The sequence below is a fragment of the Pseudopodoces humilis genome, chromosome 28, assembly GCF_049639895.1.
Source record: "Pseudopodoces humilis isolate 2021_Gansu_Grassland_sample_001 chromosome 28, ASM4963989v1, whole genome shotgun sequence".
Lineage (NCBI taxonomy): Eukaryota > Metazoa > Chordata > Aves > Passeriformes > Paridae > Pseudopodoces > Pseudopodoces humilis.
This window is the reverse complement of record NC_142227.1, coordinates 3,453,261-3,479,740: the sequence shown is the minus strand read 5'-3', so window position 1 is coordinate 3,479,740 and position 26,480 is coordinate 3,453,261. Positions and strand designations below refer to the sequence as shown.

Sequence of the window (26,480 nt, the reverse complement as noted above, 5' to 3'; positions counted from 1 at the left end):
GCCGGGACCCGGTGCCAGAGCCAGGCTGGGTGCCAGCCATGCCGGTGCCACTGCAGGGCCACCTCCCGTCCCCTCCCACCTGTGCTGGGACCCCGTTCACCCCTTGCCATCGCCCCCAGAGCGGGCACTCACTGCCCTGCACACTCCAGTGCCACTGGACACCACACTCAGCGCAAGGAACGATTTTAATCCAACATAAAACTTCCCGAAGATACGAACAGAGCCGGGCACTGAGCAGGAAGACACAGTCCCCTTGGCTTTTAAGACATTTCCCATTAAAAAAATCTTCTTCCCACCCTATCCACGCCACTGGGGCGCAGCCAATCCCCCCCATCCCGCCGTGCCAGTGGGCAAGGGGTGCCCAGTGTCTCCCCAAAACCCCGCTGCCTTTCCGAGACCTTAATACAGAGAGAGGAGGGAGAAGCAAAGGAAACACGGAGCAGCTCTGGTTGCTCGTTTTTGGGGGGTTTAACAGCACCAGTTGAACGGGAGAAGCGGGATACGGAGCCTGGCACAAACCACACGTGCACAAAAGAATCCAACACACAGCCCAAAAATCCACCGGGGGCACGGTGATGCCTGGTGGCAGCGGGGTCGGCAAACCAGGGATGTCCCCCTGTCACCGTCACGGTGCTCGGAGCACCACGGCACCAAACCACGGCGGGCAGGGAGAAAACTGGAACATGCATCAACAAATGGAAACATTTATATCCCAGAAAACGGTAGAAATGGGGAGGAAATGCTGGGTCGAGCTGTCGTTTGTTGGATAAAGAGCAACGGAGGGGGAAAGAAAGGGATGAAATTCCCAAATTACAAGTGAAGCAGCACAGGTGCTCACTAGGTTGGAGAGACTTCAAAAAAAAAAAAAAAAAAGAAAAAAAGATAAATTGGGATTTTGTAGGTGTCTGTGCACTGACCAACCAACACCATGGGATTTTGTGTGAGAGGAATGGAAAGAGCAAAAACTGACCCTAAAAATCCCATTAATATTCCCATCTGGGGAACGTCTGTTTTCCCCACCTGGAAGGGCCAATGGAGCCAGGTGGCTATAAAATCTCCAAATAAAATAATTAAACCCTATTTATATCTCCTATAAGCTTATAAAATGATCCGTATGCTCATCATCTGATGATCCATATGCAAAGAATATCCCCCACCTCTGCATCCCAGCATTTGGGGGATGTTGCTGTGGATTTGGGGTTTTCTTTAAATTTTAAATGTTAGAATTATGGGGTTCTTAGGAGATCTGGGGGGTTTCCAGCTAGAATTGAAGTTAAAAAGTAGGGAAAAGCAAGTGGGTTAGAAAACAGTGGGCTGGGAGCTGGGAGACGCACGGGAAAGGCTGGGACTCCCAGAGCTGGGTTGGCCCCTGCGACAGTCCTGCACTGCCCGTTTAGCTTATAAAAAGTAATAAATTAATTAAGGAATATTTGCATCAAGTCCTTTCTATACACAGAGGTTGGGGCCCAGCTGGGGAAACGCCTCTGCCGGAAAAGCTCCTGCGTCTCTATAAAAATATGAGCATCTTTCAGGGAGTACAAAAAGCCTTCCAGGGGGGCAAAGTGCCGGGGCACAGCTGGCCCGGCCAGGGTCCAGAGCGGCTCCGGGGACGTTTCTCTCATGGATTTGCCGCACAGGACGGGGTGCTGGGGAGGCACTGGGATGCCACAGGGAGCCTGAACCATCCCTGGTGCCAGTGCGGGGCTCAGGGGTGCTTGGCCCCGCTCCACATGCCCCGGGGAGCCGGGAGATGAGCACCCGGCGGCTCCTGGCCCTGTGCTGCCACTTGCCAGTGGCCGGGTGATCCCTGCCCGCAGTTCCGCTGCTGCTGGGAGCCACGGTCCCGGTGCTCGCACCCATCCCACCAGGGCAAGGAGATGCTGTTGGGCTGCTCAGCGCTGCTGATGGGGTAGGAGCCCTGGCATTCCCACTCGGCCACCGCCGGCTCCTGCTCGTCGCTCTCCGAGCCCTGCACCGCGATCTGCGGGACCGTGCTGGGCTTCAGCTTCGGCGGCGGCTCCGAGCCAGCCTTGCCACCGCCCTGGGCAGCCGTGCCCTGCCCTTCTTCGCTCTTGCCGCCGTCTTCGCTTCCTGCCGCCGTCTCCTGCTCATCAAAGCTCACTTCTTGAACCGCCTCTTGCTTCTTGAAGGAGTCCCGGCGCTCCGACAGGTTCAGGCGCCGCATCACCACCATCTCCTGGTCCCGGTCGTGCCTCTCCCCCAGCCGGGAGCTGGCGGGGTGGTACCCGTGCTCCCCGGGGTACGGCAGCGCGTCGCCCTCCCCGATGGCCTCCCCATCCAGCGTGGACATCTCCAGCCCCAGCTTGCGGCCGCCGCCGGTTTTCTTCTCGGCCAGGATGGTGACGATCTTCTCGGCCGACTGGACGCGCTTGAGGAGGGGGGAGCGGGGGCAGTCGGCGCTGCGGGGCCGGGAGCTCTGCCGGACGATGGTGGGGGGGGACAGGGTCTTGCCCTGGAAGGAATGGGGGGTTTTGGGGTACCCGTGGAGCGGAGATGGGGAGCGCTGGGGGGAAGGCGGGCGCTGGGCCGAGGAAGGGGTGCAGGCCAGGGGCGAGGGGGGGATGCTGCTGGTGGATTTGCGACGTCCCACTTTGTAGCGCGGCCCACCCAGTTTGGGGGCCAGCCCGTGCAGGGAGCTGGGGCGCACGTGGCCTGCGGGTGACGTTGGGGTGCTGGAGGAGGGAGAGGTGCTCTGAGGGGACACAGCATCTGCCGTACAAAGAGAAAAGGTCACTGTAGGGGTGGGGGGACACGGCCTCCCCCAGGGACACGCAGCATCCTGCCCTGCCCCGAGCCAATATCCCCCCCTGGGGTACCTGAGGGCAGGTCGGGAGCGGGGCTGCGGCACGGCGTCGTGGGACCCGGGGACAGGCTGTGCGTGGGGGACTCCGGGAGGCTCTCGCTGGAGGACAGTGAGTGATGGAGACCGGAGGAGAAGCTGCGGCTGGTGTGCAGGACCGATGACTGCTTGGAGATCTTCTTGAAAAGGGATTTCCTCCTGCTGGGGGGACAGGAATAACTTTGGCTTCTCCTTAAAGCTGTTAGTCTCAAATCTGCTGACCTGGTGGCAGCAGGACCAGACCCCACTGGACATCCCAGTGTGGCAGATCTGGAGGATTTCCCCACTACCCCACACACTGGGACAAATGCCATTTCATCACAGTTTTACCTACCTGTCTTGGCCATCCCTTTTCCTGCTTTTTTTACTCCTCCGCGCCATCCTTGTCTTGGAGCTGTTTTTCCGTGCAGGGCCGATTTTAATGGAGGTGTTTTCCAGGGCAGTGGTCCGCAGGGCCACTTTATTCCCACTCTGGGGGATGGAAAACAGACCTTTGCAGCAGCAGATCCGAGCTAGCTCCTGCTGCCAGCAAAGGCAATGCCAGGGAGCTGCTGAATTGATGTCCTGGGAGAGCAGAGTGGCTCTGGTCACCCACCTTCAGCAGCAGCTCCACGACGTCCCGATGGACCAAACCCAGCACGGACTCGCCGTTCACGTGTGTGATGAGATCGCCCGCCCTCAGCCCGGCCTCCTGCGCAGGGCTCCCCTCCTCCACGCTCTGCAACCCAAACACAGCGATTTTATTTGGATGCAAGCTTCCTCCTGGGGTTTTCCCACTGGGAAAGGCACCACTAGACCCCAGGGCACTTACCCAGACCATGTGGTGGACGGTGTAGACGTCGCTGTCGCCCATGTAGACGCGGATGGCTCGCAGGGTGAAGCCGTACTTCTTCCCCGAGCTGTGGATGATGATGGGCGGCCGCAGGCTGGCGATGGCCAGCGAGGAGTCTCGGCTCGGGGAGGAGTCCCGGGAAGAGGGGTTGGACGAGAGGGAGTGAGGGGAGATGGGGCTCATCAGGGCACTTCCACCAAAGTCATCTGCAAGCAGAAGGAGACCGCTCAGTGCGGCAAAACCATGTGACAGTGGCCATGCAGCAGGATAAATCCCAGAGCACACAAACCTGAGGTGATGATGAGGGACAGGGCTGAGACGGAGGCAGATTTGGGCACACGGCTGCCCAGGGAGGCTCTCTGCCTCTCTGGCACATCCTTCTGGGTGCTCAGCCGGCGGCCCCCACTCGGCTCCAGGCTCCGGGGAGTCGAGTTCTTGGTGCCGGTGCTGTTGCTCCGCAGGCGGATGCGGTTCAGGCTGACGAGATCAGCTGTGCAGAGGGGAGGAGGGAGAGTTTGGGGATGTGGAGAAGCCACCCCGTGCCATGCAGGACCCTGGCTCTCCCCAGAGAACCCCACAGTGGTGCCCGCAGCCTACGCACCGGATAACGCCGACTGCTTCACCGCGCCGCCAGTCCCCGCGTCCGAGTCTCCCACCACAAACTTGGGTCTCTCTGGCTTGGAGGATGCCACACAAGGGCTCTCATCCTCCGAGGAGAAGGCAAACTTGGGCATGGTGTCCAGGCTGAGGGTGCTGGGCAGCGCGGTGGGGCTGCGGCTCCGCTCGTGCCGGGAGGTGTACGGCGTGGAGCTGCCGGACGTCCAGGAGCGAAGGCTGCGTGGGAAGAGCAGGAGGGCTCAGGACAACGCAGGGTGGGCAAGGAGGGTGGCACTGGGCCACTGCAGTACCCCAAGGACACATCCCACTGACCTCACTGAATCCCCAGAAGTAACACAAAAACCCATCAGTGCCATCACAAACCCCTGATGTCAGCTCAAATCCTTGGTCCTGGCACAAACGCTCAGGATTGGCACAAACCCTTGGTCCTGACACAAGCCCTGGGCACTGGCAAGAGCCCACAGCAGCACTGCAGTCCCCCCTGGCCACGCACCGGGGCTCAGTGCCCGCTGGCCGGCTCCTGTCCTCATCTCCCGAGTGCCGGTCCCACCGCTCCTCTTTGTCATCGCAGTGACTCCGCTCAGAGGAGGAGAGGCTGAGGGCAGAGTTGACCGCCAGGAATTCTGAGCTGCTGTACACCTGGGAAGGACAGGAGCCATCAGCAAGGAGCAGAAATTTGGGAGTTTGGTGTCAGCCAAGACACCGACGCTTGGCACAGCCGCACTGTTTGCGGTGCCAAAGCATTTTGGATGCTGCAAGAGCAGCACCTTGCTGAAGCGGTGGGAGCAGGAGGAGAACTGCCCGATCTCCACCGATGATTCCTCGTCGTTGGTTTCCTCATCCTCCGAATCCAAGTGACGATACCTCTCGGAGCGAGCTGAAAGCAAGAGGGGGAAGGGATGTCACCCTGCCTGCACCCCACATCCTCCCTGCACCCACAGGGTGACAGCCCAGTCCCAAATCCCAGGGGAGGTTTTTGGGGGGAGGAAGCTGGTAAGGGTGAGCAGCCTGGAAAGAGGATTGTATCTGTTTTGTGGCCTGGGTTGTAAAAGTGACCAGGTTCACCCAGGAGATTTTCATCCCCCTGTGGGAGCATCCAAAGTGCAGCAGGGATAATGGATTGGCAGAGGTGGGAGAGGGATGGATTTGGCCTCACTGTCAAAGTAACTGGTGTCATCCTCTGACTCCAGCTGGGGGATGAACTCAGCCTTCTGCCGCAGCAGCCCGTTCCAGTCCAGATGGAGGAAGAAGGAATGGTGCTTCACCTCATGTGCACCTCCTGCCAGGCAGAGAAACCCATGTCAGGGGCATGGGACAGGATCCAGGATGCTCCCAGTCCCACCCCAAACAGCACAGTCTCTCCTGTGAGAGCAAAGGGCTCACACAGAGCAAAGGGCTCAGAAAAGATGGACAGGAGCCATGTGCAGCCTTCCTGGGGGGAACCCCAAGCAGGAGATCTCTGAGCACCCTCAGCATGGTAGAACATGCTTTGGACACAAAGTCATGCACATTTGATGGGAATCAAGGTGCCAGGTCACCCCGAGGGGGCTGCCATCGTACCAGTGCCCAGGCGCTCGAGGGGACACTGCCTCAGCAACCGTGTGATCAGGTCCTGGGCGTCTGCAGGGAGAGCCTCATCCCCTTCTGGCCACATAATTTCATCTGCAGGGAAAAAGGAAAAGGGGCTTGGGATGGTTGAAAGGGTTTGGGCACTTCTGGGCAAGAGGAAAGTCCCCTGGGAGCCACAGCAGGGGAAGAGCCCTCCCAAAGTGGGAAGAACAGGAGCCTCCTCACTGTTCAGCTGGGTGTGACAGGATGGAATGAAACCTCCCATGTGTTAAAGGACAAGCCTTGGCTGCTGGGAACACAAACCTGCCCCTGACACTCACCACTGATGACCTGCCCGAAGAGCTCCTCGGGGGTGTCTCCAAAGAAGGGGACGCAGCCCACCAGGAACTCGTAGAGGATGATGCCCATGGCCCACCAGTCCACGGGCTTCCCGTAGCCCTGGATGAGGATGACTTCGGGGGCAATGTACTCTGGAGTGCCACACACCTGTGTGGGAAGCAGGGGCTGACACCTCTGCAGTGCCCTTCACAACAAATCCCGAGGTTATCTGAGACCCCGGTGATGGCAGGTCAGGCACGTGGAGCAGGACCTCGTACCTGCTTGTCCATGAACTCCCGCGTGTCCTTCTCCATGTGCCCTTCGTAGAGGTTCGTGGTCATGTTCATCAGGCCGATCTTTGACAGACCAAAGTCTGTCAGCTTTATGTGGCCCATGGAGGTGATCAGCAAACTGCAAGAGAAGACAGACACCCCACAATGCTGCTGTTTGCTTCTGGGGAGACCTGAGATGGACCAGCCGCACCCCAGGGCCTCTGCTCCTGATGCAGTGGTACAGAAACAGTCTCTGGGGAACCCATTCTGGCCTTCCCTCTTGGCTTTCCCTTCCCCATCCAAAGCCACCTCCACCCTTGCCCAGGTGTGACCCACATCCTCACTTGTCAGGTTTGAGGTCCCGGTGGACGATGCCGTAGTTGTGGAGATACTCCAGTGCAAGAACGGTCTCAGCAAAGTACATCTTGGCCATGTCGACGGGCAGCGGGCCCATGTTCTTCAGCAATGTGGCACAATCCCCCCCTGTGGGAACAGAGGGGGCTCAGGGAAGGCAGCGAGGTCAGCAGGACCAGCAGGCTCCCAGCCAGCCCCTCTGAGCAGCTGATCCCCAGGCACGGGGCACAAACACCCTCCATGGCCATGGCCACCACATTCATCAAGGAGATCAGGACCACAAAACCATCTCCTTGCGCTTCCCTCTGGAGCAAAGCAGGGCAGGAGATGTCCAGGTGGTGTTCTTGATGCTCAGACTTTGATATCCTCCCCTCCTCCCTGCACTGTCCAGCCCCGAGTCCTGCTCTCACCTTCCACATACTCCATGACCATGCAGAGATGTCGCTTCGTCTCGAAGGAGCAGAACATGCTGACCACGAAGGGGTTCTCAGCAAAGGTGAGGATGTCCCTCTCCACGAACACCTGCTGGATCTGGTTCCTCAGGATAAGGTTCTGCTTGTTGATTTTCTTCAGGGCAAAGCGCTGCCGCGTCTCCCTGTGCCTTACCAGGTACACGGCCCTGGAGGAACGGCCGGACATCAACACAGGTCCTCCAGCCACCAGCACTGACCACCCCACACCGTGGGGCTCAAAGAAGGGCTTTGGAATCGTTTACAGATGAAGACAACTGATAGGAACTCCCCAACTCACCCATAAGCCCCATTGCTGATCAGCTTGATGGTCTCAAAGTCCCCCTCGCAGGGCTTCCTCCGTGGGACCGTGAGCGAAGGCTGGTTCTGAGGAAGACACAGGTTTTTAACGAAGGCAGGAATTCACCCAGCACCACCTCCAAAAGCTTCTTTCTGCCAGAGCCCTCTCCAGTCACAAATCCCACACCAGAAGCCTGAGATGCTCTGCAGATCAAGAGCCTACTCAGAGCTCTGTCCACCCAAGAAGCCAAATGAGGGACTTTGAGATCTTCCCCTTGAATACATCAGTCACCCCTGGGGACAATCCAAAATGAACATCTCCCAGCCTAGGAGAGCTGCAAGGAGCTCTGGTGTGGGGCGAGACAGGAGGAAGCTGGAGGCAGCAGGTGGGACATGCAGGTGGGACCACACTCACCTCACAGGTGTCATCGTTCTCCGGTGTGATGGTGTTCCCACTGTCAAAGTGATCCAGCTGCCCCATTTCTGCAGATGACAGGGATGGTTTTCACTTTCCTCATGCTCAAGACCCACTAAAATCACCCCCTGCCCAACCACTCCCCCTCCAAACTCAGAGACCCTGCAGGGATTTAGCCACATGCTTTGCTCGAGCTATTGTATGGAGAAATTCAGGTCATGACGTTGAGGTTCAACACGAGGTTAAACATTTATATAATACTTTTTTTTGATAGTCATTCCTGCGTTCTCCAGGGATTAAGATTCCCCCCCCAGGGCCACGGATTAAGTGTTTTTGAGCTTAATCTGCTTTGCTGAACGTGTTGGAAGCAATAATAAGGGATGTGGGGCTGGCCAGAAGGACTTGGCCATCGTCCTGGTCCTGCTGTGACCTCCCTGCCATGACACCAGCTCAGCCCTACAGGTTTCCCTGACACCTCCCACTGCTCAGTCGTGATCACCAGATCCAAACTGGGCCAAACTGGGAGTCCACATCCTTCTGCAGACCTCAGAGCCCCCAGACCAAGTGCTTCCCTACCCTCCAGTGGGTCCTTGACGAGCCCCAGTTGGCTGATGATGTATCGGGGAATATCAGTCTTTATTCCTTGTCCAACCTTGGCGTGCCCTTCTGCAGCTTCCAGGAGATGATAAAACTCCTCTGGGTCGAACTCCTGGATGGGGAAAACCAAGCACAGCTGAGGAAAGAGATTTTGCAGAGTTAAACTTTTCCTCTAAGCCTTGTAGGTGATGCCTGTAACTGGGAACAGGCCCTGGACTCATCGTTCCCCTGTCATTCTCCATGCCAAGGGTGACAGAAAAAAAAATGTAGCTCTGTGAGTTGGCCTTGGAAGGAAAACTAAGGGAGATGAAAATTTCATCAGGAACCACAGCACAAGGTCACTGCTTTAGAAATTCAGCAAATCAACCAAAAAAAAAAAAAAGCCCTGGAAACCACAGAATCACAGAATGGTTTGGGCTGGAAGGGAACTTAAAGATCATCTCATTCCAACCCCCTGCCACGGGCAGGGAGAAAAGGAAAACAGGGACACCTTCCACCATCCCAGGCTGTTCCAAGCCCCATCCAACCTGGCCTTGGACACTTCCAGGGATTCAGGGGCATCCTGGAGGCTTTGCCTCCTCTCCAGGCTGGCACAGACCATGAAAGACAAGACAGGAACTTCCATGTCTTACCAGGCACTCCAGAAGTCGGGCAGGACGGGAGATGATGATCAGCAGCTTCCTCACCAACTGGTCAATGAACTTCACCTCCTCGCTCTCAGAACGCTCCTGAGCCTGTTGGGAATGGAGACAGAAGCCAGGTGTCTCTTGGTGGCCTCATGAGGTGGCACCAGGCAGGGATTGCCCCATACTCACATCTCGGAGCATCTTCTCCAGTTTCTCCTGCAGCTCCATGAAGTAGCGGGAGGTGATGAGAGCTCCCTGGGACTTGGCCAGGCAGTCTCGGGCCAGCTCGATGATCTGGTGGTGGATGAAGCCCAGCACCCCATCAGCCAGGGGCAGGGTGCTGCTCGGGGAGAAGTTTGTGATGGTGTCCTGCAGGCGCTCTTCCATCTGGGCTGTGGCCTGCAAGGCAGAGTGGATGGTGATGGCCAGGAGCACACGTCCCCGTGCCAGGATCTCACCTTACCTCCTGCACTGGGTTTGGCCAGCCAGGATCTCACCCTACCACCTCCTGCACCGGGTTTTATCATCAGGATCTCATCCTACCACCTCCTGCATTTGATTTGACCATCCAGGATCTCACCCTACCTCCTGCACTGGGTTTGACCATCCAGGATCTCACCCTACCTCCTGCACTGGGTTTGGCCAGCCAGAATCTCATCCCACCACCTCCTGCAGCTCAAATATCCACATACACATCAAGGCCCCACCTGGGAGCCAGCTTCCAACAGACTGCAGAAGCTCCACCAAAGTCTCCAGAGACCTCTGCCTGCTTGTGTGATGGGGCACTTGTGTGGATGATAAACCAGGTTTGTTTTGTCTCCGCTGTCCCCAACGCCCCCCATGATCTACCCATGCATTCCATACTCCCACAGGGAGGAGAGGTCCTTCTGGAGAAGGTGCTGCCAGGATGCCATGGAGCCACCAACACCCTCATCCCCCAAGTCCTTGGGGACGCAGTTACCTTGGGGAACCTCTCCTTGTAGACATGGTTCATCATCACCACTTCATTATCAAACGTTCCGCTCGTCCGTCCAGGGCTGCAGAGGGAGGAGAAAGGCGGCGTCACGAGGTTCAAGTCATTTACATCTATGCAAATAATCACTGCCTCTGACAATTTGGTCCCTCCTCCTAACTCCTGGTTCCAAGTGGTTAAAACTCATCCAAGTGGAGCCATCAGCCTTGGGCCAGCACTCCCAGCAGCATCCCAACCACTGGAGGTCCCTGAGATGTGTTCTAGGGAAGCTTAACCCCAAGTCACTTGGAAATCCAAAACTGAGAGGCTGTTCCATCATCCACCCAGCTTTGAAGAACGAGATTATCCATCCCTTCCTCTGGATCCCACAGTTTCTTGCCATGGTTGCCATTTTTGCAGCTCACCAGCAAACAAAGAACCCAACCAAACCTCATGGTGAACACAGCAACCTTCATTGAACATGGTTTTCCTCCTTCCCTCACCCAACACTGCCCCTCCCAGGGTTCTGCCTGGTGATCCCGTTATGCAAAACAAGTCACAGGAGCAGCCAGCAACTCATTAACCACTATAAAATAATAAATGTGGTGATTAAAACCAGCCCCAGCCCAGCCCCAGCCCTGCCCCAGCCTTTGCTGTGCCAGCTGCAGAACTGGCATCTCCTCATTGCAAATCTCACCACCTACAAACCTCTGTCAGATAATTAATCTGATTTTAATGAAATTTCGGCTGGCAACGTGCAGGGCTGTGGCTCTGTCTCTGGTAGCAAAGAGGGTCAGGAGATTTTTCAGAGGGAAAAGAGGATTTAACCAAACATTCCCTGTAAAAAGCACAAGCCTCTGGTGCTGGGCAGTGTGGGTGGCTCACTGCACAGGGTCTGGTCTTGGAGCAGCAACGTGGAGCTCAGCAGGTACAGCTGAGGGTCAGCTCACACAATGCCACTGGCTCCATGCCTTCTCCATATTTTCCTCTTTCCAGCCCACAAATGCCCATTCTCCTTGTGTTTTTTTGGTTTTTTTTGCAGAGGCAAAGGCCAGTTCCAGCAAGCAAAGGTGATGTTTTCTGGTCCGAGCCCAAAAATGGGATTTGTATTTTTTAACAGCAGGTAAGTCATACAAGGATGGGCACTGCTGGGGTTTCTGCTTGGTGATCCCTTCCTCAGCACCAAAATCACTCAGACAACTGAGCAAGAGGCTGCAAACCAACTACTGTGGAACAGATCCCACTTTCTCCAGCTTCAGCTCCAGGAGACAGGTACTGCCTGCTGCCAGGAGAGCAATGCCACATCCCAGCAGCTGAGAAGAAGCTGAGAACCAGGCCATGGATCTCAGGATCACAGAATCATGGAATACTTTGGGACACCTTCCACCAGGCCAGGTCACTCAGAGCCCCATCCTTGAATATTTCCAGGGATGAGGCAGCTACAACCTCAAGCCAAAGTCTCTCCACTTCCCCGCAAGGGGAAAACCCATATCAGGGTTTGGGACAGATTTAGCAGGACCAGGACACCCCAGCAGCAGCTTGTGAGAGGGCAGAGGATTCCCTGGATGTGCCAGCACGCTGTGTGCTGTCCTGGGAGCTCCTTCCCACGGCGGGTGCCCCACCTGAGGCTCCTGGATCGTGGGCGCAGGCAGGGCGAGTGCCTGCCCTCCTCGTCCGTGACGCTCTCCGTACTGCGGAAATGCTTAGAAAGGAAATGCAGCTCGTCGGGGGTGGGCTGGTACGGCAGCTGGTGCAGGCGCTCCTGGGAGGATGAAGATGACTGGGAAGAGAGAGAGAGGGATGAAGATCAGTGGATGGGTCTGTGCTTCCTGGTGGTGGGGTGGGAACCGGCAAGCCCGTGAGGGAAATATCCCTTGGAGCCTCTTAGGAGGCTGGAAGCACTGACAGGCAGCATGGGCTGGGCTTGGGAGTGGGAAATGAGGAGAGGAGCAGTCTGGGGAGGTCTGCACTGCCCACCCCCAGCCCCAAATCCCCTGTTCTCCCACTCAATTTGGCTCCACTGATCCCCATCCCGTGTAACTCCAGCATCCCAGGCAGCTCAGTCCTGTTACACCCAGGGATGCTGCAGCTCCCAGGGATGCTGTAACCCCAGGAACACTGTCACCCTAGGACACAGTAACTCCCAGAGATGTTGTAATGGGACACTGTAACCCCCAGGGATGCTGCAAGCCCTCAGCCAAGCCTTATGCCTTTCTTAAAAGCTCATTTGGGAAGCGGGATGCAGCTAAAGCACATGGTCCTTTAGAACCCAGCACCATGGAGACAGCAAGGCATTTCACCAAAAATCAGGGGTTTTAGGATCTTATCATCGACTACCACGAGAAAGCAAAGGTTACCGAGACCGTGGAGCTGGGGGTGTTGGTCCCATAGCCAGAGGAGGGTAACGAAGCCAGTGACCACCTTCTGCCATCAGCCCTGCGAGTGCAAACGTGACAATCACATAAAGGGGAAAAACCCAACTTCTAAATGCAAATCAACAACATCAGAGCCAAAAGCTGGGGAACAGGACACAGGCATGGCTTGGGGAATAAGCCCTGAGGCCTCTTTTCAGAATGGACTGAAATTGGGTGAAATAAGGGGTTTGCAGGTGAGGGGGGCTGTTCTGCAGGCACAGTGTGCAGGGACAGTGGCAGGCAGCAGGGTCAGTGTGAGGAAACAGAGCTGGGGCTCCCTCGAATCCATTTCAGACAGGGCAAAAAAATCCACATGCGAGAGTCTGATCTTTAATTAGAGCAAAATTCTGCCCTCTGGGAATTTTCTTGGTGAGAAACTGGGATTCCCAAAGATTCATCCTGAGACAGCAGGCGCCGGGGAGCAGAGCCTGGCCATAAACAGGAAGGGAACTGCTCATACGCAGGCGAATGCTTCCTCTCAGAGATGTTCCCGAGGGACGGGGACACGTCCAGGTCAAGACGAGGCTCTTCACCTCCCACTGCCATTTCCCATGTGGGGTCAAGGACAGCAGGAGCTGGCAGGGTGCCACATCCAGCTCCAGCACTCACAAACTCCTGACCCCACAGCCTGGCTCTTCCCTCTGGTACAAGTGTGCAAACCACCCGAGAGCCTACGGTGTTTTTCCAGGCGACGATCGATGGGTTAAAATCAGCCACCCGCCCTCCATGTGTGCAGTTAATTAATTAGTTAAACAGTGTTTGGTGGCTGTGTCTGGGGCTATGTGGGCCGGGGAGGGGATGCAGCAGGATCTGCCTCTGTGGGGGCCTGGATGAGAATCCATCCCTGGACATCTGAGATGGGAGATTGAGATCTGAGATTGGGAGTCTGAGATGGGGCTGAACACATGGCCAGGGGTGGTGTGATGGGAACTGAGATATTTCTGCTCCTGAAGCTGCAGGGAGCCCAGTCCTGATGCAAAATTTCCCACCCAGGGATGCAAACAAAGAATCACAGAATCCCAGATGGGCTTGCATTGGAAAGGACCTCAAAGACCCAGTCCCACTCCCTGCCATGAGCAGAGACACCTTCCACTTGACCAGATTGCTCCAAGCCCTGCCCAGCTCAGCCTTGAACACTTAGAAAAGAAGGTCCCTGATGATGTGAAGCAGACACCACTCCAAAATGCAGCCCATGCCCACCCCTGGTACTTGCCTGTCAGTCCGAGGAGCATGGCTGGGGTGGTGGGAGGAACCAGTCATGGCAGAGGAAACACCACCAGGCCAGAAACCAGGCAGAAGAAAAGCAAAAATAAAAGCAAAACAAGTCACTTGAGATCAACAGAACAGTTCCCTGTTGGGGAAATGATCCTTACCAGTGAATATTTACTGCTCTGGGACTGGAGGTGGGAGCTCACCTGCGAGCAAAGGGGAAGTTGATGGAGGTGCTGGCAGAGAAGTTCCGTGGGCTGTCCAAGGGACTGCTCCCAGCTGCAGGGAGAAAGGGGGAAAATACATCCCAAAACCCACCCCAGTACAATGTCCAGGGTGCTTCAGGCTGCTCCTTTAGGGGAAAGTGTTTAAATCACTTCCCAACCTATTTCCCCCCTGGAAAAGGCACCTGGCAAGCAGGAGCCAGCCTGCTGCTGCTAACAATGTGCTGAAGCCGTCCAAAATATTTGGGTAATTTTGGGAGATGCTGAAGCCATCCACTGGGAGAATTCCTTACCTGTTGGTACAGAGAGAGGAGAGAGAGGCCGTGAGAGGGTCGGAGAGGGGGTGCCCACCACTAAGCTCTTCCTATTGCTGCTTCGGCAACTGGGGAAGAAAGAGAGGGAATTCATTCAGGGAATCAATGCCAGCCAGAGCTGGATGGGCTCAGGCACGTGAGTATCTGCTTGCATGTGAATTCCTGTGCCAGGGAACACGGCTGCTGTCACCCCACTGATCACAGACCTGCCACAGGGAAGCTCCATCCCCAGGCCCAGCGCTGCTGGAGATGGGCAGACAGGGTTATTTTTAACAAAGAACTGCCCTGTCAAGGCCCCACTTCTGGTTTTGGCTGGCTGGGGAGGGCAGAGGCAGGAGGCCCCTTGGGCAACAGCCCCAGGGCAGGAATTGAAAAAGGGATGTAAAAGGAGGAAGTGGTGGAAGTGCCAAGCACAGCCACAACCTGACCTGCTCCAGTGCATGGAAAATGCCCCCAATTCCCATAAAGCTCCCATTGGTGGTCCCATGTCACAGCAGAGGGGACAGTCCCAACCCTCTGAGACTGCAGTGGCACCAGGAATCTGTGGGAATTTTGCCCTGGCCATGGCAGCAGGAGGGTGAAAGCAGCACCAGGTGAAAAGCAACACCAGCACCCTGACACCCCAAAACTCCTCAAAAATCCCATCCTGGCACCATAGCCCAGCATCCCACAGAGCATCTCTGCAAGGCCACAGGCACTGGGTCTTCACATCCCCATCTCCATCCCCACCCTCCCAGCTCACAAGGTTTCAATCCTCACAGGGATTTTGTTTTTCCTTCCCTTTCAGCCTTGAGTCCAAGGCTGCCTTGCAAGAGTGGCTCAGCCTCAAAAATTCCCACTGCTGCAGCCCCACTCCTGTCGTACCCCACTCCCACATTTAAAACCTGATGGGCTCATTTAAGTTCTTCCCCTCTGCCAAGAGGAAACTGCAAATATCCACAGAACAGAGCAGAAGCTCAAGCACGAGGACAACCCTCCCCTTCCTTCATTTCCGCTTCCTCTGGCTGCAGATTCCACAAAGACACCGAGTTTCCTCACCAAGCTGGGAACAGGAGCCCACACAGATGATACAAATTAAAGGACACCTTTTAACATCACAGCACAGCCACAAACACCCACAGCACTGAGGGGATGAACTGGAAGCAAAGGGATTCTCCACAGATCCCAAAAAGAGAAGGGAGGGGCAGATGTGGAATCCAGGGTGTAAAGGACAGTGATTTATAACAGGTCTATCCAGGTGAGACACTGATGAACAGCCAGCTCCAGCAAGGCATGGACAGAGCTCCAAACATGGACAGAGCTCCACACACATGGACAGAGCTCCACATGCATGGACAGAGCTCCAAACACATGGACAGAGCTCCAAACACATGGACAGAGCTCCAAACACACATGGACAGAGCTCCACATGCATGGACAGAGCTCCACACACATGGACAGAGCTCCACACACATGGACAGAGCTCCAAACACACATGGACAGAGCTCCAAACACACATGGACAGAGCTCCAAACACATGGACAGAGCTCCAAACACACATGGACAGAGCTCCACACACATGGGCAGAGCTCCACACCTGACATCCAGCACCCCTCACCTCCCTCTGGCATCTCTCCCCTGCAGGGCTCCTCCTGCCCTGGTTTTGGTGGGGCTAAAACCAGGAGCCCCAACTCCTTTGAAGGTCTCAGCCACCAGGGAAGCTGCTTGGGGTCCCCCAAACCCTTCTGCACCTCCCTGCACCCTGGAGGGGCCTCTGGGACACACATCCTGTGAGCTCTGAGCTCACCTGGAGCTGCAGTGACCCTGGAGGGCTCAGAGGTTCCCTCTCAGCACCCAGGCTGAGCTGAGATGTTGGGGGGAGACAGAAAACTTCCCCTCCCCAAACATTTGTCCCTTCCTGGAATCACAGAATAGCAGAATGGTTTGGGTTGGGAGGGAGTTTTAAGATCAACTCATCTCACCCCCTGCCATGGCAGGGACACCTTCCACCATCCCAGGCTGCTCCAAGCCCTGTCCAGCCTGGCCTTGGGCACTGCCAGGGATCCAGGGGCAGCCACAGCTGCTCTGGGCACCCTGTGCCACCCTCACAGGGAGCAATTCCTTCCCAGCATCCTATCTAACCCATCTCTCTTTCCTGTCTCTGATGTTTGATTTTCTCACTTAACCACAGGCTTGAGCCTCAGTTAGAGCCGTGAAGTCGCAGCCAGAACCCACAGCCTCAGTTGCTGCAGATGGGAAACTGAGGCAGCGTGAGCAGCCCTGCCCCAGCACCGCAGTGGCACAGGAGGAGGTTTAGGAACCAGGAGGGCTGAAAAGAGCTGCCAGCTCTGACATTGCTTCACTGCCAGCTCTGCCACAGGGACCGGGGTGCGTGTGTGTGTCCTGCAGAGGGGACAGCCCGGGGGACCAGGGGCTCGCCTCCCCTCCATCGCTTTCATTTTGGAAGTGAAAACAAACCTTTAGTGAAGCAAGTTCCAGTAATGGTGACACAGAGCGAGGCCGACGTTTCCTGTTTCCGTGCGCTCCACCCTCGGCTCCCACAACCATTTTGCGCCAGTGTAACCCCCCCCTCAGCCTGACACATCATCTACAGCTGCTTCCCATCCTTCCCGCACGGAAACCTCGGGCTAGAAACCAGCCCCAGGGCAGAGACGAGCTGCCGAGCCCCGATGGCAGGCGCTGGGGCTGCTGCCCGCTCTGCCTCCATCACCTAATTGCACATTAGGTACCAAAAATGGAGTGGAAAATCGCTGTCAGCATCTCCCGCTCCGCTCGTGCTGAGGCTGCCTTGGCCCTGGCGCTGCCGCTGCCATCCAGCACTTGTTTCAAGGGACATGGAAAGTGTGTGACAGCCAGGGTGACCCCAGAGCCCGGAGCAAAATCGTGTGTCACCCGTCGGGTGGAGGAGGAGCCGGCATCTCCCGGCGCCTGCCGGCACCGCAGCAGCTGAACCCGGCAGCTCCGCTGAATCCCAGAGTGTTCTGAAGCTGGAAGGGATCCGCAAGGATCATCGAGTCCAACCCTGCACAGGACACCCCAGCAACCCCAGCTGTGCCTGGGAGCGGTGTCCAAGCGCTCCTGGAGCTCGGGAAGGGCGGGATGGCCGCACAGCACAAACTGCGATGTGTCCTTGGCGAACGGCTCTGCCAGCAGGGATGGGTGGCTCGGGGTCAGGGCTGTGCAACACCGAGGGTCGGGCAGGGAAGTTCACAAAGGAGCTGCAGTTCCCGCTCCTCTCCCGCGGGATCCGCCCCCAAAACTTCCCAGGACATCGGAGCAGCGAGCGCCAGCTGCCAGCCCCGCGCCGGGCACTGCAGGCCGGGAATCCGAGGCAGAAAACAGCAGGTTTGGGACAAAGTAGGTGCGGGGTGGAGGGAGCAGGGCGAGGTCGGGAGTGATAAGGGAATAGGCACAATCTCAAAGGGCAGAGCAGGCGGCTCCGCTCCTGCTGCGTGACTGAGAGCACGTGTCTGTGCTCCCTTCCTTGCTGGCTCCATATCCCCCAACAGCTCTAATGTGCCTGGAGATTTGGGGAAGTGCCATGGAAAAAAAAAAATTGCTTTCCAGTGGGATAAATTCATGTTTAACTTTGAGATTCGCTGAACCAAGCAGCTGCATCCCAAGTTTCTCCATGACATTTGTCCTCCATGACTTGTGACAGCACTGAACTCGGCTGCCTCCAGGGATGGGGCTGGGAGAGGGCTGGAATGGGGCTGGGGTGAGGATCAGGGTCTGGATGGTGAAATACAACACGCTCCCTCTGGCCCTTCATCCCACCCCAGCCAAAAACACCGTGGGAGCTCCTACAAACCCACCCTGGAGCACCAAGCAACACATCAGGCGCCTCCAAAGAGCAAAATCCTAAATCCTCAATGGGAATCACAGAGTAACAAGTTGGGTATCAACTTATTTATTTCTTTGCACTGCAAAAAAAGCCTCAAGAACCTGCCCAGCACCCTGGGGTGCCTCCCTGCACGTCCCTGAGCCATGGGTTCCCGCTGGTGGGTAGGAAATTGTACCTGTTGGGTTTGCTGGGCTGTTCTCCTGTGCTGTTTGGGGTGTGAACAGCCACGGGCAGCATCCACGGAGAAGAAGAACCCCATCAGCATCGAACCACCGACTCTCCTGCCCTGCACCGACCATCTCTGCATCCCCCACGGGAAATTAGGATCCCTCAAACCTCTTAATCCCACTAAATAACATCATATGTTTTCTGTTAAATAGGCCAGACCGGTCCTCACAGTGGATTCTAGGAATACCAATGAAAGAAGAGCAAATCCTCTGCCCTTCATGAGAATTACAGCCTCATCATGCTCAGCTGGAGACAGATGACTGCCTAGATCATCTTTCCAATTACACATCTCTGCCAAAGCCCCCCCAGCTTGGCCACCCCAGATTGGAAAACCCCATCCAGTGCCTTTTCTTAGTTATTAAGGGCCCTCTTTGCCCATCCTCATGCACTGGCAGCAGGAATTCCCATAGCCCAGGTGAGGGTTGGGATGGGATGGATACCTTTGCTAAGCAACCGTGTTGCTTTGTGCCAGCTCACACTGACACTGAGAGACAGCAACAATGGGAATCTCTCTGCTCTGCCTCCGCACCGGCTTCAACACCTCAGTTACACAAAGCCTTGGCAGGGTTTGATGCCTAGGCCAGCTACAGCACCCCAAACCTGCTGGATGGAGGTCCCAGCCTCCACCACCCACACCTGGGGGGCTCAGCGGGTGCTCTGCACCTCCTGTCCCCCTCCTCAGGGATGTGTCCCCACCAGCCTGCCTGGGTCAGGCCTGGCCTTGCAGATGGAGACCTGGGGCAGCCCCATTGCACCCCATTTATGCACCCCCCATCACTGCCCCAGCCCTGCTGCCAAAGGGGGTGTCCCCTTCCCATCCCTCCCGGCACCCTGGGGACCCTCACCCTGGCTCAGGCCATGTGCCACATGGGATCCATCCCATCACTGGTGTCCACCTTGGACACCCCCTCCAAACCCACCCACACCAAGGACAGGTACAGAGCACCCCAAAACATCCCCTAATGCCCTGGAGCCCTCCACCCCACGTCCCCTGTGGCATTGGGGTCCCCACCAACCCACCCCACCCCACCTCACTCAGGATCTGGAGGGTGTTGCCTCAGTGCACAGCACCCCCCAAAAAGATGCAGCTGTGGTGCACAGCCCCTCCAAACCCACACAGCCACATGTGACCCCCCCAAAAACCACACGCCCTGGTGCGCAGCCCCCCCACATCACACAATCTGGTGCCCACCCCCCCACGCATTTTTTTCCCTCCTGCTGCACCCCACGATGCACACAGACCCCCCAAAACCCCCCAAACACCCCCCCCCATTGTGCCTCCCAAGCGCTAAAACACCACCCCAAAACACACACGTCCCCCCCCCCGACCATACACTCTGCTCCACCCCCCCAAAAACAAACACCCCGGGGAGCCCCCGGGAGGAAAGGACCCCCGAACCCACACACCGCGTGTGCCCCCGGTGCAGACACATCTCCCCCGCCCAGCCACGCACACCGGTGCCCACCCCCATGCACGGTGCCGTGTCCTGTCCCCCCCAAACCAAGCACCCCGGCCCCGCTCCCACCCCCAGCCCCTCCCGCCGGTGCCCCCCGGTGCCGGTGGCGGAACCGGTACCTCTTGGAGCGCTGGAGGAGGGCGCCGGCCGCCCGCTGGCCCCGGTAACCGGGCGGGGCGGCTCCCCAGCAGCTCGGGTCCGACATCGCGGCCCCGCCGGGGCCCGGCCGCGTTCTCCGGCACCGAGCGGCTCCCCCGGCACCGAGCGGCGCCCGCGGGACCGTGCGGGGCCCGGAGCGGGGCCGGGAGCGGGGCCGGGAGCGGGGCCGGGCTCCCGCCGCCTCCCGCCGCCGCCTCCCGCTGCCGCCCGCCCCTTCCCGCCCGGCGGCGACGGGGTTACCATGGAAACGGGCAGCGCCCCGAAACGGGGTCGGGGTTTCCATGGAGATGGGGGGATCACCCCCCAAAGGAGAGGAAGTGGGGGGTGGGGGGGTTACCACGGCAAGGCGGCTGAGGCACAAACCGGTTATGGTAGGGATGGGACATCACCCCAAAATAAGGTCAGGGTTGGCCTGGAGGTGGGGCAGCACCCCAAGAGGAGATCGGGAGTGCCATAGAGACAGGGCAGCACCCCAAAATGGGATCAGTGTTAGCCCAGAAATGGGGTAGCACCCCAAAATGGGCTTCAGGTTACCATAGAAATGGGGCAGCACCCCAAAATGGGGTCAGGATTACCATGAAGATTCAACATCTGCTACTGATGCATTCGAGGGGCACAGATATCATCCCTGAAGTCAGTGGGGGCAGCCCTGAAGTCTGGGGCTTCCTGTGAGCACCCTACCACCCATGAGATGTATCCTTCCAGGGCACCCACCCTGCAGCGTCCTGGCAGTGCCCTGAAACCTCCCATCCACGGTGGCTTTCCCATTCAGCCGGGGAGATCCCAGCACAGACCCAGTGACACTCGTTCTCCTGTGTGGTGGCACACCAGGGCCACCAGAACCTCCTGAGCTGTGTGGATGGCACCGCCACACTCAAAGCCAGTGCCACAGCCAGAAATCCTGGTGCTGCTGGGTCGGCCAGGGGCTCAGCACCTTTCCCCTTAGGTCCTGCCCAGCAGCCATGAGACACCAGCACAGCCTGTCCTCGTCCCCGTCCTCTTGTCCCCACCGTGAGCACCCCAAAAACTCGCTCCACGAGGCCTCAGCTGAGCACTCACAAGGCCACGCTGCTTTTCCCACATGCTGCGGTCACTGCGGGGCGAGTGGTGGCCAGGCCGGACAAGCAGAGGGGTCCAGCAGGCGGGGCCCCGTGTGCAGGCGGGGCACGGGCAGCGCCCGAGCTCCTGCCCTCCTGCCCGCAAATGGCTCTGCCTGTTGCTGAGCAGCAGCAGAGCTCCCCACCGGATCCCGCTCTGCCGGCACCAGCTGCTCTCCCCGGCACACCGACGGAGGCACCGGGCAGGTGCAGCTCCATGTCGCGGGTGCCACAGGGCGGGGTGTGACCGCCGGTGCCAGCACAGCTGCTGCACCTTGTCCCCGGGCACAGGCCACAGGGCCCGGCCAGCACCTCCACCGGCCGGGCACCACGAGGGGCTTGTGGCATTTTGGGGGAAGGTAGAAGGAGTAGACAGGGGGAACCAACTCCCTCCCCCAGAGCAGGCTCTCCTCACTTTCAACCCACGGCAGAGCAGAAAAGGAGAAAGGAGGTTTTCCAGGCACCATCCCCGCTCCCACCCTGCTCCCATGGCAGTGCCCTGCCCTGGGCCATTCTCGAAGTCCCCCTTCACAACAGAGGTGCTCAGAGCCTGAGCTTGAGCTGCTGCCACAACATTCCCACTGGGGCTCCCCAAAACGGACCAGTCAGTAGCAGAACAAAGCCAGCAGGACAGTCAGACTGGTTTTGGGGTGTGCAGACCCCAGCCACATAACTCCATGTATCCCAAAGACAGTCATTCCCTTTCGGGGTGCTCCAGGACATCCCTGGTGGAGGGGACCCACCTTTCTGTCCCCATTTCCACCTCTCCCCCCTCATTCCCTGGAGCAGGTAGCCACAGTTCCCAGGGAGGGTTTGGGGGGTCTTACCTCCAGGGGTGCAGGGTTAGTAAGGGGCTGCAGGGGCTGCAGGGGCTGCAGGGGCTCAGCAGAGTCGGGCTCTGGCTGCTCGGAGACAAGCTGCAAGGCAAGACGTGCCGGCGCGGTGTCAGCGGGTGATGGATGGCGCTGGTGGCCCCTCGGTGCCACCGTCCCCTGGGGTCTGGAGGGGGACCGGGGGCCCAGAGCGGAGGGGACATGGGCTGGGGGGGTCAGGAAAGGAAAGTGAGGCAGAGCTGGAGGGGGAGGGCAGAGGACAGAAGGGACACTGCAGGGTCTAAGGCTGTGGCTGGGAAAGACAGCGGGTGGCCTGGCGCTGTCGCGGGGGCTGTCACCGGGAGGCTCCGGGGCTGCGACTGCGGGAGGAAGGACCAGGACCTGCGGCCCGGGGGTGGGGATGCAGCGGGATAGGAATGGGCCGGCATGGGGCACGTGCCGGGACAGGGAAGCAGCGGGACGGGGATGGCCCGGGGTCCCGCCGCCCTCCCCTGGTGCCGATGCCGGTACCGGCGCGCCCCGCCCCGGCTCCGACTCACTCCAAGGTCAGGGAGGGGATCTTCAGCCTGTCCCGACGCGACTTCATGCTGCCGCCGCCTCCGCCCCGCTCCGCTCCCTCTCCCGTTCCCGTTCCCGTTCCCGCTCCGCTCCCGCCGCACCGGCTGCCCCCGCGCTGGGCGGCTCCCGCGGGCGGGCGGCACCGGCGGCCCCGACGGAGCTCCCTGCTCGGTCCGCCGGGCCCGGGCCCGCCCCCGTGGCTCGGCACGGCACGGCACGGCACGGCTCGGCACGGCACGGCACGGCACGGCACGGCACGGCACGGCACGGCTCGGCACGGCACGGCACGGCACGGCTCGGCACGGCACGGCACGGCACGGCACGGCACGGCTCGGCACGGCACGGCAAGGCAGCCCCCGGCCCCGCGCACAGACTCGGCCCACCCGCTGCAGCGGCGGCCCCGATCCGCACCGCTCCCGGGATGTGCCGGGGCGCTGCCGCTGCTGAGACACCGCAAGCCCAGCACGGCCCCGGTACAGCCCCAGCCGTGCCTGTATGGCCGCAGTGCCTCCCCGAGCCAGCCCCAGTGCTCCTGCCACACATCCCCAGCACAGCCCCAGCACAGGGGCAGCTCTCCTACCACACCCTAGTCCACCCCAACACATCCCAGCACTGCCCCAACACACCCCAGTACACCCCAGCACATCCCAGAACACCTCAGGAGATGCGGTCAGGTCCCTCAGTGCCAGAGAACATGATGTTGCCACTCCAGATTTGGGAACAAGGCCTGGTGCCATTTATCAGCCATCCCTGCTGCCACCCACGGTGCCAGTGCTGTGTCCCCAAGTGTGACCCTCCAGGTGACACCCCACCCCACACCCTGGGTGGCCCAGCTCAGGGACTTACGCTCTTCCTCGGCGCGGCAGGCTCAGCTCCTTCTGCAATGAGACAAGCACGAGGTGGGGTCAGAGTGTGGCCCTGGGAGTTGGGGGGTGCCCACCTGCAGGACCCCCACTCCTGCCAGCCACATCTGCACACCTGCCAGAGCCCCCACTGCCACATCCAGCTGTCACCGCAGCACCGGTGACACTCACAGTGCCCAGGGTGAGGGTGACAAACCACCCTCCCCGGGCCAGCACAAGGGGACACCTTCCAGTGTCCCCAGGGCTGGTGGCCCCATGGCCAGGCCCAGGAGCTATGGCACGAGGGCAGTGCAGTGGGAGCAGCACCCATGAGCCCAGCTGGAGCATGGCCCCAGGACGGGAGCTTCACCCTGTCCCCACCTCGTCACCCCCACCCTGGGAGAGGGGAGCAGCTCCTACGTCAGTTATTTTTCCAGCCTCTGGGAATATTTCTTGTGAGAACTGTTTGCTCACAGGTGGTGCAACGGGCCAAAGGGCAGCTGGGGACAGGAACTCAGGCCAGTGCCACCCTCCTGGTGCACTGGGCACTATCCGGCTCCAGCTCTGCTCTGGTGCCCACTCTTGTGCCACCTGTCACCCCACAGAGAGTCACAGATTCCACCAGCACACTGTGAGTGGCACAATGTGGACAGGCCAGTGTGTGTGCCCTGGCACACCGTGAGATGCAGGGACGTGTGGCAGCTGCAAGTTCTGGTTAATGCCCCATCATTGTCCTGACCCTGTGCCCATCGGTCCCATACCCCTGAGCACCCCCGACCCATTTTTGGCACAGGCATGGCCCCCCTGTGGGCTGGAGCTGCTGCCACCCATCTGGGGGCCCCCCAGCAGCACCCATACACCCCCCAATCCCCGGGGTACCCATGCCCCATCCCGCTGCCCACGCCACGCAGCCCCTGTGGAAATCCCGGGATCGGGGCGCGCTGCAACGCAGTGATGCAGCAGCATTGCCATGGCAACGGGTGACATCATGCCTGGGTGCACAGGGACTCGGCAGCCTCGGGGCCCACGGGTGTGTGTCTGCCCCGGGTGCCACGGGACACGTCTGTGGGTGCCGGGACAGGGGACACGGCATGGCTGTGGCTGTCCCTGTGCAGCCAGCACGGGCTGAGCCCAGGCCCGTGGGATAAGGGGATACGGGGTCCTTACATGGAGCGGGAGCCCCCAGCACCCTCACCCAGCCCTGCTGTCACCCAGCCCGGATCCCCACCCACACCTGGAGCTGTGCCACTGCTGGCCACCAGCCCCTGTGCAGGGGAGGAGGCAGAGGAGGGTCACGCTGAGGGTTTTACTGCTCAGCCGTGTGCAGATGGAGCAGTGGGACAGAGGAGTGTCCCCCGTGCTCACCCACACACATCTAAGGGTGCCAGAGTGCAGAGAACCCAGTTCCCTCCACTGCCAGGGGCTCTCCGGCCTCTCTGAGTCCCCAGGGACACCCAGAGCATCCCCCGATGGCTCTGAGGGCCCATGTGGGGTAGTGTCACAGAGCCACCTCCCACAGGGTGCCTGATCCACCTGTCCAGCACTGTGCATCTCCCTCCAGCAGGTCCAGTGGCAGCCAGGATTAACCATCAGCTGATCCCTGTGAGGACAGCATTAGGGACCGCACCGGGGACAGCACCGAGGATGGCATCAGTGGTGGCATTAGGGATGGCATCAGGGACAGAATCGGGGACAACATTGGGACTGCACTGGGGACAGCACTGCTGCTCAGGCTTTGGGATTAGGTCCCTGGTGGGAGCCCCTTCCCAGCCCTCCTGCCACGGGCATGTGGGCACTCAGCCGGCTCCCACGGCTGCCAGGAACGACACCCACAGCCAAGAGCCCCTCAGCCCGCGGCCACGGCTCTGTCCGTCCGCATCCGCGGGGAGGCAGCTCCGGCACAGGGCTCCCTCCCGGGCTGAGCGTGCAGCGGAGCGCAGCTGCCCGCGGAGCTGCCAGCTCGGATGAAGGCAGCCCTGTGCCATCCTCCAACCGCCCCGACAGCTCCGCCCTGGCCCCCCGGATACTGCAGATGGGGATGGAGGCGTCAGGTCACCCGGAAAATCCGGTTCAGCACTCAACTCTGCTAGCCGGGGGGTCCCCGGTCATCACCCCGCCGAGCGCGGCAGAGAGAGCCGGGGCTCCTGCGGGGACAGGATGGGCAGGAGGATGGGTGTCCCTCTGCCTAAGGGAGCAGGAACGCCGGGCAATAGAGGGGCTCAGAGAGGGGCTGGCACAGCGGTTCGGCACGAACCGGCATCGGGAGCGGGATCGCGGTGCTCCCACGGGAGCTCCCACACAGTTGGGTACCCCCCACCAACATCCCATGGCATCGCTGGGGCTCAGACCCTGCCAGGCTCCCGGGGGGGTGTCCGGCTCCTGTCCCACCTGTCACACGCTGCTCACACACAGCACCCACCTGTGGCCCCCGCAGCGCCCACCTCTCACACACACCCACGCAGAGCCCCCCACTCCCACTCGCAGCACCGGCTTCCTGCACACTCACACACAGCACCCAGCTCCCACTCGCAGCACCCACCTCTTGCACACGCAGCACCCGCTTCACACTCACCCAGACCACCCTCTGTCCACCTACGGCACCCACCCTTTGCACACCCACCCCCGGAGCACCCACGGCTCAATTTACGGCAGCCACCCCTCGCGGACCCGCACCCGGAACCCCCACCTCTCACCCCGAACGCCCACCTCCCTCCCGGAGCGCCCACCTCTCACTCACAGCGCCCACCTCTCACCCACAGCGCCCGCCCCCCGCGCCCCCGCAGCGCCCACCCCTCTCAGACCCGCACCCCCAGCACCCCCCAGCCCAGGCTCACCGGGAGCGGGCTCCCCGCGCTCCCTCCCGCCCCCGCCCCGCAGGGCCGCGGTGCCGGTGCCCGTGCCCGGTGCTCACCTGGAGGCCCCGGCGCCGCAGGATGCTGGGCTCGTCCATCCCGCCGCGCCGCCGCCGCCTCCCGCTGCGCCCGCTCCGCCCGGTGCGCCCGGTCCGCCCCGCCGGTGCGCCCGGGGCGCCGCCCAGCGGCCCCGCCGCGTCACCGGACGCGCATCAGCACCGAGCCCGGGGCTGGGACGGCACGGCGTGGGGCTGGCACGGCATAGGGCTGGCACGGCATGGGGCTGG

General features: G+C 59.7%; 1 protein-coding gene across 8 annotated transcripts; it reads right to left on the bottom strand.

Moving 5' to 3' along the window:
* Positions 1-241: 241 nt before the first annotated feature.
* MAST3 (microtubule associated serine/threonine kinase 3) lies at positions 242-26,325 on the bottom strand. 8 transcript variants are annotated; one of them, XM_014259971.2, is made up of 28 exons: positions 26,253-26,325; positions 23,346-23,377; positions 14,303-14,391; positions 13,992-14,064; positions 13,790-13,810; positions 12,520-12,598; positions 11,785-11,942; positions 10,172-10,247; positions 9,400-9,609; positions 9,217-9,318; positions 8,564-8,696; positions 7,988-8,055; positions 7,574-7,659; positions 7,234-7,442; positions 6,814-6,952; positions 6,476-6,608; positions 6,200-6,365; positions 5,871-5,972; positions 5,467-5,589; positions 5,078-5,187; positions 4,804-4,949; positions 4,294-4,526; positions 3,982-4,182; positions 3,672-3,898; positions 3,456-3,578; positions 3,195-3,331; positions 2,838-3,019; positions 242-2,730 (listed from the first exon to the last, which is right to left on the bottom strand). In XM_014259971.2, the coding sequence occupies exons 1-28, from the start codon at positions 26,289-26,291 to the stop codon at positions 1,706-1,708; spliced, it is 4,422 nt and encodes a 1,473-aa protein (XP_014115446.1). In that variant the 5' UTR covers positions 26,292-26,325; the 3' UTR covers positions 242-1,705. The 8 variants fall into 8 exon arrangements, with proteins under 8 accessions (XP_014115446.1, XP_014115445.1, XP_087923921.1 ...); XM_014259970.2 differs by having other exon boundaries at positions 2,838-3,022; positions 26,253-26,324; XM_088067795.1 differs by lacking the exons at positions 23,346-23,377; positions 26,253-26,325 and adding an exon at positions 21,936-22,502.
* Positions 26,326-26,480: the final 155 nt, after the last annotated feature.

Bases quoted from the DNA above. Each gene is read 5' to 3' on its own strand.
- MAST3 (XM_088067794.1), bottom strand. From the start codon at position 22,144: ATGTCCCCTCCGCTCTGGGCCCCCGGTCCCCCTCCAGACCCCAGGGGA. The intron at 7,443-7,573 runs GTGAGTTGGGGA...CCGTTCCTCCAG, and splicing joins ATCAGCAATGGGGCTTATGG to GGCCGTGTACCTGGTAAGGC. The intron at 3,899-3,981 runs GTTTGTGTGCTC...TTCTGCTTGCAG, and splicing joins GTCCCTCATCATCACCTCAG to ATGACTTTGGTGGAAGTGCC.